General features: G+C 46.9%; 1 protein-coding gene across 1 annotated transcript in view; it reads right to left on the reverse strand.

Annotated features, from left to right (window-relative positions):
- Positions 1–429: 429 nt before the first annotated feature.
- Positions 430–12,764, reverse strand: part of tafa4b (TAFA chemokine like family member 4b) — a 13,895-nt gene continuing 1,560 nt past the window's right edge. Inside the window, exons 2-5 of the mRNA XM_028998796.1 lie at positions 12,135–12,315; positions 6,772–6,927; positions 2,477–2,601; positions 430–806 (exon numbers count right to left, since the gene is read on the reverse strand). Coding sequence (XP_028854629.1) covers positions 795–806; positions 2,477–2,601; positions 6,772–6,927; positions 12,135–12,288 — 447 coding nt within the window. The 5' untranslated portion in view covers positions 12,289–12,315 and the 3' untranslated portion in view covers positions 430–794. The remainder of the gene's footprint in view (positions 807–2,476; positions 2,602–6,771; positions 6,928–12,134; positions 12,316–12,764) is intronic.

A 12,764-nucleotide genomic window follows, 5' to 3' on the forward strand; every position in this document is an offset into this window, starting at 1 on the left:
GCTTCTTTAATCATATTATATACTTTTTCTGCATTTGAGAGTAAAAATGTTTTTTTTGGGGCCATATATAGTTTTAAGAGAGTAGAAGAATGGAGGCGCTACACCTGGCCGAGTCATATACGGGGTAAACCGCCCAGAATAAGGAAGTAAGGGGTGTGACAGCTGTCAATCATGCATACAGGCTCCTCCCTTTTTCAACTTTGTTTATACAAATACTATTACAATTCATCTTCTGGGTGTCAGAAATATTTACACACCGACAGAACGGTCCTTCTTTTAATGTGTAATTCTGTAGGAGCAAACTTGGCCCGATTGTATTATTATTAAAGATAAGACTGATCTAGCTGGGAGAGTGAAGCAGTCCCTACATCATTATAGTTCATTTATTGTGACAATGTAACAGCAGAAGAACAGGAAGTAACTAGAAAACACATTTTCTCTCCATCAATGGTTTTAAACTAGTGCAAATGTCTTATGTGAATTTTTCTTATGTGTAGTTACATTTTTTTGTTATTCAGCAAAATTCTTTGCAGGAAAATCCGACCACATTCTGAGGACACGTCCTCCCCGCTGATGAATTCAGAGTCACTGGTCTGGGGGGCAAAGCCACCGGAAAAGAGTTGGGCGCAGGAAGTCAGGTGCGCAGTTTATGTAGGGTCGGCTTCACCAGTAGCCCCGCCCCTCGCCGTAATTGTCTGTAGTGTCCTCCGTTTTCACATTTTCTCAATAATCCACGTGGAAAGCGTATCTGCTCCTCCTCGCGGCGCTCAGGTCAGAAGGCCGACATTTCCTCGCTATCGCGTGACCTGCAGACATGAGAGAGATTAAAATGACAAACTTTACTGTTTACTGTACAACGCACAATGGGACAAATTTACAGTCAACTTGACGGTTAGATTACAGTCACAGGGTGTACGGAGAGGCGGTGGATGTGAATAATAAAGGCGGCTGCTCTGCTGGATCTCCACACAGTTAAGGAAGAGCAGGAAAACCTGGCCGCTACCACTTCACCTCGCCTGGCAGCTTGTGAGCGGCACGGGGGTCATTAACTCCAGGCGAAGCCCCGCCCCCATCCGTCATCCGTACCCATTTAATTAGACTCTTAATTTGAAGCCCTCCATGGAACCCTGAGCCGTAATGCCTTGTAATGAAGGCGACATGTCCTGCGCCATCGTTCTCGCCATTTGTGTGCCATAAGTTACGTTTGATGGGCGTGGTTATTTGTTACGTTTGATGGGCGTGGTCATCGGTTACGTTTGATGGGCGTGGTTATTCATTACGCTTGATGGGCGTGGTAATCGGTTACGTTTGATTGATGTGGGCATAAGTTACGTTTGATGGGCGTGGTTATGTTACGTTTGATGGGCGTGGTTATGTTACGTTTGATGGGCGTGGTTATTTGTTACGTTTGGTGGGCGTGGTTATGTTATGTTTGATGGGCGTGGTTATTTGTTACGTTTGATGGCCGTGGCTATTCGTTACGTTTGATGGGCATGGTTATGTTATGTTTGATGGGCGTGGTTATGTTACGTTTGATGGGCGTGGTTATGTTACGTTTGATGGGCATGGTCATTGGTTATGTTTGATGGGCGTGGTTATTCGTTACATTTGATGGGCGTGGTTATTCGTTACGTTTGATGGGCATGGTCATCGGTTATGTTTGATGGGCGTGGTCATCCTTTACATTTGATGGGTGTGATTTAGTGATTTGCAGTTTGAGTGTTGTGTAGCTCTGGGCTGATGTTGTATTAACTGAGAGCCAGACTTGTTATTTTAGTGTTTAATCTTTAATATAAAAGTTGCAGCTGAGTCCTCCACCTCCCGTCATGGCCGGTGCAGAGACCCGGCGCCTTTATTCGAGGCTGAATCACTACTGAAATTGATTTTGATATTGAAAAAAAAATCTTTGCATCTGGCACCATATTATTTTATTAATATAATACATGCCACTTTTGTTGTTGTGACAATATTATCTGAATAAAAGTCCCAGGTCCCTTTTTTGCGTAGGTGGTGGACAGAGCCGGACATGGCAGCTGATGGCGCCGCTCTGATTGAACTGGGCCCGGAATCATTATGGAGTTTGTCCCAGATGCTGCACCAGCCCTCCGGCCGGAGCTGCTGCTGCTCCCTCGTATCGTTTACCCGCGATCGTTTTCTCATTGATCTCTGCTTAAACTGAAGCCTGCTGCTGGATCTACTTGTGATCAAATGTAATTACGCCCTCCGCGGCCCTGGACGCGAGGAAGACTTGGTGAAACACTGAAGGAAAGTTATTAAGGAGGTTTTAGCTGAACATCTAATCCACACCTGAAGTGATAAGCGCAGGTGCGACCGCTTTGACTCCTTTACGCTCTTTGGTGGAAATTTTGACGATTTGTCCAGGACAATTTGTTCATTTGTGAGGGCAATGGACTGGCCTCCAACCACGCGAGGTGTCTCATCACCAGCTAACATCTGCAGTCCTCCGGTTCCTCACCTTTGTGGTTTTGACCTTGTTTCCAGTGCTGCAGGACCAGCCGGTGAGATCAGGCAGAACTTTACACTCCTCCCCATCCAGACAGGGGTGCATCTGACACCACCACTTCTGCAGAACGATGGAGGCTGTGGAGGAACCACGCACAACCACACACGCTTCATTTAGGACCATGCACACAAACAAAACATCTATACTGTACATTTAATTTAATTTGGGAAAATAAAATCACCATTAATAAAGTGATGATGAATGTTGAATGATGGATTTTGGCTCTGACATGACGATGGACCAGCCAGATGACCACATGAGGCTGAGTTACACCAAGACTAGCCTGGTCAAAGCCAAGACCGGCAAGTAGTCGTCTGGTGTTCGTACCATGGAGGAGGGACTAATGAAGGCTCATTTGCTGCTTCTTCTATTGGTGGGTGGAGGGGCTAAAGTGCAGGAGCACATCCTCCCAAGCGTTGTGTAAGAACCGAGGAGCTCACACGTGGTCCAGAAGAACCAAATCATCAGCAGTGCGTGCCTGAAATGGCGGTTATGACATGATAGTTTTGGATTATTTGAGTCCTCGGCATGTTGTGGACGATTATCGCTGGCAGCAGAACCACTGCCAGGAGAGACAGAGGTTCTCCAGCACCAGAAATAATCACGTTACTCACGTTATTATGCACTCACACTGCAAAGAAGAACAGCACAACCTGCCACACAAATGAATCGCCGTTCATACGACATGACGCTTCTTCAAGCAGCGCCTTTAATAAAAGTTTCTGCAGTGCCTGTCTGGTGTTAGGCAGCAAATTGATGGAACCCTGGCAGGTATCACAGTCTGGGTTAGAGGGGACGCGGTGGGTTAGAAGGTTAGTCAAAGCTCCGCCGCAATTTGGTCTGGGCGCATCTTCTGTTCCCTGCGTGTCACCTTAACTCCAGAGTCCCAGGGCCGGTAATTGGAGGAGAATTCCCAGAGGCTGTAAACAGGGCTGCGTGAGGATGAGGACGTGTTGAAATCTTCAACTTATCTCGCTTATCTTCATTTGCTAGCGTTCGCTTCTCAGTCTTGGGGGACCTCGAGTGACAGGACGGTATCTGTATAATATAAATGACATTTCCCTGTGTGATTATGTTCCGAATTACAGCAGGAACGTGTTTATGGTGTGAAGATGTTGCAGGAAGACACACACACACACACACACACACACACACAGGGCTGGAATCTGATTGGCTCCTCTGCCCAGCAGGGCCAGAATGGAAGCAACTTGCCGACTTCTAAAACAGGATTCACCAGCTGAAGCCCCGTGGCATCAGGGCCGTTCCATTCACCGCGCCGCCGAGGAGGAGCATCCATCTCCTTCAGAGATGATTTAGTAACACCAGAGCTGCGAGGAGGTGCACACACACACACACACACACACACACACTGACAATCTTCACACACATTCGCCACAGAGATCCACAGCAGTAAAACGATGGTAATCAGATTAGAATCTGATCGGGTCGGTGTGTAACGGTCACCTGCAGGACGCGGGACCACAACGTGTCTTATAGACGCGAGAGGAGGGCGTTGTGGGCGGCGCCCTGATCTGATTAATGAACAGCGGGGCGGTTGGAGGAGAGAAAAGGACACGCGTCTCACGCTGAGGCGAGCGATAACAGTCTAAATCCGTTTCACAGCATCACCGCCCCATTCCGACAAGTATCGACTCTGACGCGGGATGAAGCGGTAAAACAACTCGCCGTAATTCACTACAGCCACAGGGGCGTCGCCCGCCAAGCCTCCTAATAAACGGGTCCCGGCCCTTTGGCCCTGCTGTTTATTGGCCTTTATAAATTCCTTTCTCACAATTGCCATCAGGATCGCAGAATTCTCTAGATCATTCTGTTCATTTTACTCCAAATTAATAATTCTCACGTAATACAAAGTACAGTACGGGCCAAAAGTCTGGACACCTTCTCATTCGACGTGTTTTCTTTATCTTCATGACCATTTACGTTGGTAGATTCTCACTGAAGGCATCAAAACTATGAATGAACACAAAGTGGAGACCTGACCTCCACAGTGGCACCTTGGCAGGTCGGAACTGGAACCGGCAACCTTCTGATTACGGGTTGCTGGTTCAATAAATATCTTAGCAATAAAATGATTGAGCTTAATGGGATTTTTAAAATGATTGATTGTACATCGTACAAAGGGTAACATTACGGTACAAATACAATAATTATTGTATGTCTGGAGACACTGAGCCGCTCTGCCCACCCCAGTTTGTGTGTGGTCATGTGACTGCATGTCTAATTGGTGAAACGGTGTCATGTGATTTTTGCTGCTACGTTTGAACGGCGAAACATATGTACTTGCTGTGAGCTTGTGACCAAATTGTCTGCAAGTCTGAATGTGATTGGACAAATCTCGGCCACTGTTGTGAGGTGATGCGCTTCAATTATCTTCCCAACAATTCCAGCATTTACCAGACGCCCTTATCCAGAGCGCCTTACAATCAGTAGTTACAGGGACAGTCCCCCCCTGGAGACACAGTCCCCCCCTGGAGGCTACTACCACCTCATATGATTTAAAACCCGATCATTCCCTCTTAGTCTAGAGCTCGTAGCCTGTGCAAAGAAAACCACACTTTTGAAAAGCTGTACTTGTCGGGTCGGGCTGGGTCGGGTCGGGTCGGGTCGGGCCGGGTCTAACTTTTTAGAAGAGCTTCACATATCATATCATGCAGAGATTTTAGTCAGTAACTCACTTTTTAATCCACATATGAATGCAGCGTAATTCCTCTTTAAATAAAGATGTGGCCTGTCCCTACGGACCGGGGTCAACATTAACAAGAGCCCACAGAGTTCCACAGCGGGGACAAAAGCCGCCTGTGAGGTCCAGGCGAGAGGACACAGCACAGATGGCACCTACCGGGGCCGGCGCCGTTCCCGGCAGGGCCAACCTGGGCAGGGCTGTAAACGGAGCCTGTGGGCCACCGAGACCCCTGACATATGCAGGAGGTCCTCAGTCGCGCCTTTTTTCAGCTTCTCTCTCCTCTGCCTCTAATGGGGCTGGAATGTCCATCCTGCGTCTCCACTTTAAAAACGGCAAGACGCTGGACATGATGCAGCCGAAGATCGGGACAGAAAAAATGACAAATTAAACAAAAATGAACTTTTATTCAACCTTTTCAACCTCATGTTCCTGTTTACTTTCAAACACTATTGTATTAAGGAAATGGAGTTGTGATGGTGTATAGCGCCCTCAAAAGGCCAAAGCATGGAACAGCAGGTAAAAAAAACAGGATGTTTCTATTTTACATGATGGAAAAACCCTCGATTAGTGTATTAATGAGTCAGGGCATCTGAATTGCTAATACAGTTATTATAAAACAAACAAAAAAGAAAATGAAAAAGTATCTGTATGGAACTGAATGGAAGAGTTTTTGGGGTTCCTGCCATCTGTCTGTCTTCTCTCATTTTATTTTTACTTCCTTTTGCCGAGCAGCAGCAGCGTGTCACTTCTGGTGGGTGACGATGACGATGATGATGATGATGCTGCTTCTGCGTGTTTGCACCACAATCCTGATGGGGGTTTCAGTCCTGCCACCTCCGTCACACCCTCGAAAGATCGGGGTTGACATGGAGTGATGCGCACACACACACACACACACACACACACACACACACACACACACACACACACACAGGCGATGGTTGAATAAGAAAAAAAAACAGTTTTCCTCGGTTGACTGCTGGCAGACAACATGATTCTGAATCCTGAAGAATTCATGACCTGCAGCAGCAGAAAGATTTTTATTATGGTCGGAACCATAATTCCTGTGAAACGTGATGCTTCAGCAGAGGCGGTTGTGTTTTGGGTTACAGGCCGTGCAGCCAGCCTCTGTTCACCATGCACCAGGGATCCTTTTTAGTGCATTAGTCTGTCGAGCCTTTAATGTCAGATGATCCTGAATTCTGAACGTGCGGTAATGCGGTCTGGGGGAGCAGAGCACGACGGAGGATCTGAGGGCTTTGTAAAGAAAACCACAGGATATCTCCAGATCAGCCTGAAGCAGAGTGTTCAGGTCTTTTCTTTCTACTGAAACAGTGCAGCTGATATCAACAAACGTGACCAATGAAAGGAAAAAGCACCCAGCTGCAGCCTCCAGAACATCTCCAGGGCTTCTGGTCCTCAAGAGTGATGGAAACCATTTTTTAGAAAGATGCTGTTGAAGGGTACTTATCATCGCGGAAGATGGAAGATCCTCTCATTTTTAACCTGTCTGAGGAAGATCAGAAGAAGACACTGACGTTACCTTCCACGCAGGACGGCTGGGTCCGTGTTGTCCCCGCCACCTGGCCTGGGAAGCAGGAGCACTTGACAGTTTGGGAACGTTCCTCGATCTTGTTCTTATTGCAGCACCGGTGGATGGCCACCACTTCGCACGTTCCCTGCTTCACCTGGTAGTTTGCTGTGGACAGGAGAGAAGAATTTTTGTTCTTATCTATTCTGATGGCAAGTAGCTTCCAAAACCCGTACACTGAATAGAAATGATGAAGAAATAAGGGGTTAAAAGAACAGAAAGCATCCTGAGAAGGGAGAGTTCCTCTCCACTCGGCATCATTAACAGTCAAGGCCAATCAACATGGGAATAAACCAGCTAACGCAGAAGCAAAGACATGAAAAGGTAAGGAAGATCTGGCTGAGTCAGGAGACACTTCACCCTGAACACAGGGGTCTGGCAGAAGCAGCACGGACGAGCGGACGAATTTAAACGCAGCGCATCGCGGTTCTCGTCCACATTTCTGCACGGCGAGGAAAAGAGCTGCGATCTTCACCGTGTCTGCAGGGAAACGAGACATGAAGTGAAGCATGACCAATGCCAAATCCAAGGAAATGGATTGAATTCGGTTTTCATTAAAACCGAATTCCTAACCTCCAAACCCCCCCCCCCCCCCCCCCCCCCCCCGCCTGCACAAGGATTGTCCTTCGCTCTAAATTTAAACCGCGTTTTGAAGTTCACGTCCCTTGTGCCCCGTTTGAAAATGTCCGCTGTCTCCTTTAATGAACTTCATCAAGCTGCGCGGACGGAGGACATTACTGCTATTCTGATCGTGTGAGGTCAGAAGACGCGTTCAATGGAGGGTTTTAGCACTGGACCTCCTGCTATTCCACAGACAGGAAGTAAAAATACCCGCCATGCTGTCAGGTTTGACTTCCTGGGAGTGAGTGTCAGGTAGACCTGCATCTGCAATGCTGATGCCATCAGTCATCCTGGACGTAACCATGCCTGCTCATGATAAAATGGGATCAGCTGGGATTATGAAATGTAGATGAAAAGACTGTACGCTGAATTGCATGGGACTGGTGGATGGTGTGGAAAAAGTCAGCAGGGGACACTAGGGGTCCATCTTCCCCGTTCAATGTAACCATGAAAATCGAAAAATTGAACTAAATGCTATCTGATATGACCAGTGGCAGTTTAAGTTATCAGATATCATCTGGAGTCCGTTTTTCTACATTTTGTTAAATTTTACGATTTACATGATTAAAATGAACAGGGAAGATGGGCTCCCTGTAGACTCAGGAGATGCTGGGTTCAGTGCAGAAGCTCTTATGATGAAAGATTTTAAAAACAGTGTAAAATACGGCATAAATAACAGAACAGTAAAAAAAACGCCTTGTGTGATCAGGTGTGTAGGAAGCCCACGGCATCGCGAATCATCTTGAACACCTTTAACGTTGCACTGCACTTTATGTACACTCTGTTCATCTATACACACTTATAGACCCACATACATATATTTATATTCACTATATATATTCATAAACATATTCTACAATTTGAACAAATAACACTTACACGCGTCCGTATAGAGTGCTGCTCTGTACTTCTATCTACCGGAATCAAATTCCTTTTATGTGCACATACTTGGCCAATAAACACGATTCTGATCACCTCAAAAGAATAAAAAAAGTCCTTACTTCAAGATAACTAATATATTTTTTCTATGGAATGATGTGATTAAATATTGGGGCGCTTGGGGTGACTGCTTGGGTGGAGGTGACATGTCAACAGACAGGAGATAAGCAGCCTGCCGGTGCTCAGACTCCAGATGTGAGTGACATCTCCGGTCACAGGGGACATACTCAGCATGGGACAGAGACCAGCTTCTGACCTTCAAACACGGGGAGGCTTCTACAGGTCACAGAGCCCCATTACTCAGACGTTCCACGCTGCCAGACCCTCGCAGCTTCCTGCACTGCGACTTATGAACTATAATGGAAGGTGGGGGGCTTGGGAGCAAACCTGGCTGCCAAACTACCAAGGCGCATCACAGGAACAAGTGAAACGCCGCCAACACTCCCCAAAAGTACGCCCGTCATGAAGGTCATGGAAATCGAAAGGTCTCAGCTGGACGACTGAGTTGACAGCAGAGCAGAGCGCAGCGCAGCGCGCAGGAAACATCTGCAGCAGCTGCTGCCAGCGGCATCCTCGCCGTCTTGTTATCCCGCCACCATCGTTCCGGACGCGAGGTCTCGTTAGCGCGGCGGCGAAGGACCAGCGGCGCATTAATGAGGTCGTAGGGGTCGTCAGGGTCCACCATGGGCCCAACACCCCTGGCTTTGTCGCATGCTGACGGACCCCCAAATCTCCGCCATTCGCCAGAAACTCATTAACTTACGAGCAGAGCGGATTTACACGGAGCGCGAAACCTCCAGCAGTAACAAGCAGGCTGAGCGCTGGTCTGAGCCTCCGCTCATTACCCCACTTCCTGTGTGACCAGCAGGCCGCCATCCTGCTGATCAAAACCACCATCTCACCGCGTCCACATCTCAGCAGCCGTGGTGGAGAAGACAAAACCAAGTACAAAGCGCGTAGTGACGAAACTACTCAAGTAACTGCTGAGCAACTGTTTGACTGTAATATCGATGTATTCAGACAGAAAAAAAATTTAAATGTTCAATTTCTGGTATTTCCTGATAATAATAATAACCTTTTTAAATTAAAGTACAATTTGTACTAATTAATGGGCGAAATCTGATTGGTGAAACGTGTTCGATCGACTGGCGGGTCTGTCTGGCAAAAATAAAGCATATGAGTCGAGCTTCTTATTCCCAAACGGGTAAAAAAAAAAAAAATTCGTAACTACTCACCTCTGCATTTCAGTATCAGGAGCCCCCAGCCAGTAGGGAGGCCAAAATCTTCATGGAATATAGATATTACTTTAAATGACACAATTTTTGTTTTTCCAGTTGGAGACCAAAACCTGTCAATTCATAACCAGACTGCTCCATCTAGTCAGGCTTCTTTATATGACAGAATATAGAATCCTATCAAAATCGTTTCATGTAGAAAATGCATGAACTTTGCATTGGTCCCACGACTATGTAACTGAGGTGAAGAGGACTTTTTTTTTTGGATTAAGGAAGACTACACTAAAATAAAATATTAAAATATACACACCAATAAGGAGGTCTGATTGCTGAAGACACATTCACTGTGTCACCGTGTGTTTCACGACGACCATCACTTCACTCTCAAGTGCTCCCTGGATTTAGTTCATGCAGAATCTCCTCCTGCGTGAATTGGATGTGGCCAGAAACCCCACGCTTTATCTTCCCACCAGCGTATCACCGAAAAAAAGACCCCGGGCTCGAGAGTAATATGGAGTGTGGGAAGAGCATCTGATAGGAACGTTGTCCAGGAACCAAGTCTAATCGAGGGCATGAGAAGCTGGGTGCACGCACAGAAGAAAGATCCAGATGATTCCAGCCTGTTCTTTATTCTCCGCCACCTCCGCTCGGATTTGTCCGGCACACACCATCAGTCAGCCTGACATTATCTCACTTTAACAGCGCCCGATCGGGACAGATCAGTGGATTTATGCAAATCTTACAGGTTGTTTGTATGGCTGAGTGACCCGGCACAGGCACCTCATTTATACGCAAATCCGTCTCCGATAAAAGCCGCTCCGTGTGACCGCCAAGCCCAGCTTGTCAGGGGGGGGGTCTCGTTTTTAACCAGGATGACATTAGACGAACCTGCACCCCGACACAGAGGGTCCGCCTGTAAACAGTCACAGTAAATAACACAAAGTTGACTTATTATATTGTTTAGCTAAAAGCCCATCTTAAAAATGACACGATATTGAGTTTATTACTATTGTGATTACCATTATTACTTTTTTATCCTTATTGAGAAGAAAATAATTCATACTGGGTGTGAAGAAAAAGGCATCTTAACATTAAAATATTTCAGCACAAACCCCGTGACAGCCCATCAATAAAGTGTACTAGTATGTCAACTGTCAATCTCGTGTGTGTCTGGGTGTGAATAAGTGAGAGAGAAACCAGGGGAACCCCTCCAGAGATAATTCCAATAATTACCATAATTCACACCCAAAACATTTATTCCGACCTTCAAACCGTCCTGTGTTGGAGCGGCTCGCCATGTCCTCTAAGATTAGTGAGCATCAGGGTCCTGGACGGGAAGGTCCCCATTTTTAGGACATTAGAGACACCCAGCGGCCGAGAGCGGAACTGCGCCCTCACCTACAGTTAGTGACAAAAACTGAGAGCCAAGAAAGTCCCACTGTGACGAGGACACATTTACACATTTAATTTCCCCACCAATTAATATCAAAACATTTCTCTGAGCAAACACGCAGCCCTGCTTTCAATGAACAAAGACTCGATGCGGACCAACGCGGTGCCATATCTGAGGGGACAGAAGCCCAGCGTGACCTTCACAATGGTCCTCTGCTGTAATTAGTGCTGGCCCTGACTAAAAGTGCCACCCCACCGAAAAACTTGCCTCCGCTCTGTCAAAAGGAGCCCGATCAGTCATGGGAGGGGGCTGCTGGTGGCATTTTTGAGCCAGGAAAAGGTCACCTTGCATTCGAAACAACAAACCAGAAGGAAGAGATAATTAAAGAAACAATAATAATTAAGCAGGAGGACTGGTGACATTGCGGCGAGACTTTGCATAAAATGAATGATTCAGCTAAAGTCCTCATGAATGACCTTTTCGCCAGCGCTAAAATATTTATGTACTTCTGGTCACTTCGTTGCCATGAGGGGAGCCGTCATGAATTATGCAAATCAGAATTAGTTAGCTTGTGGGTGTCAATTAGCGCTGGGAAGTGGACATTGCTCTTTTTATTTTTTTTGTATTTCTCCGTCTTTGTGTGTGTTAAAGCCAGGCTTATTTCTCCACTGATTAAAGCCATGCATATTAATGCAGTCATTACTGAACTGTCCTCGCCACAGCGGTGCGGGGACACGCGCCCTGGTGAGACCCCACCTCTGACCGGACACCCGGAAATATTCCAGCTGGATTACATCTGTGCTATATTCATTAGTTTATTTTACACTGACGATAAGCTCTTTAAAATCATTCAAATTATTAAAGGTGCACACGTATACTTTTACACTAGATGATGTATCACACATAAGATATTGAGCATTTATGAATATTCCTTTATTTTATCTTATATTACCTGGTATGTTGGTTATTATATTATGCACCGGACGTGCTCATGGCGAGATATTAATTTGTACGGGTGCATAAAAAGCTGCTAATTATGAATGTAGTGACACTCTGAGCTGCTTTATGTCCGTAATTAAATCATAATTAACCTTCCGTGTGAACTCGGTGTCGGGAGAAGCACCTACCTCTCTGTCCCCGAAGGCTTCGGTTGCCGGCCGCCGCCGGCCTGCCGCAGAGTATCAGCAGGGTGACGAGGAGGGCGCCCAGCAGTGGCCACGCTGACCTCTGACCCAGCTTCATCCTGAGGGACGTTTCTCCTTCCTGGCTGGCCGCGCTCATATCTTCCTCCTCCTCACAGCTGGGGACCTGCAGGAGGCAGAGGGCCAGAAGGGAACCTTCAGGAAGGGCCGGAGCCTTTCCACAGCAGCCTCCACGCCGCGGCGTGACGTGATTTATTCTTTACTCGCCGCGCACCCACCCGCCGTACCAGCAGGGTTCTCCGGCGGAGATCCCAGAGTTCTTCACCTCCCCCTGACACCAACACTCAAATACTGTCACAAACTTTACCCTTAATGCCTGGCTTGGCTAATGTAGGAGAGTATGTGTGCGTGTGTGTGTGTCTGTGTGTGGTGTGTGTGTGTGTGTGTGTGTGTATGTGGGGGTGTGTGTGTAAGGTGTGTATGTGTGTGTGTTCGTCTCTGTGCTGTGTGTGTGTATGTATGTGTCTCTGTGTGTGGTGTGAGTGTGTGGTGTGTGTGTGTGTGTGTGTGTGTGTAAGGTGTGTATGTGTGTGGGTGTGTGAGTGGTGTGAGTTG

The sequence above is a fragment of the Denticeps clupeoides genome, chromosome 12, assembly GCF_900700375.1.
Source record: "Denticeps clupeoides chromosome 12, fDenClu1.1, whole genome shotgun sequence".
Lineage (NCBI taxonomy): Eukaryota > Metazoa > Chordata > Actinopteri > Clupeiformes > Denticipitidae > Denticeps > Denticeps clupeoides.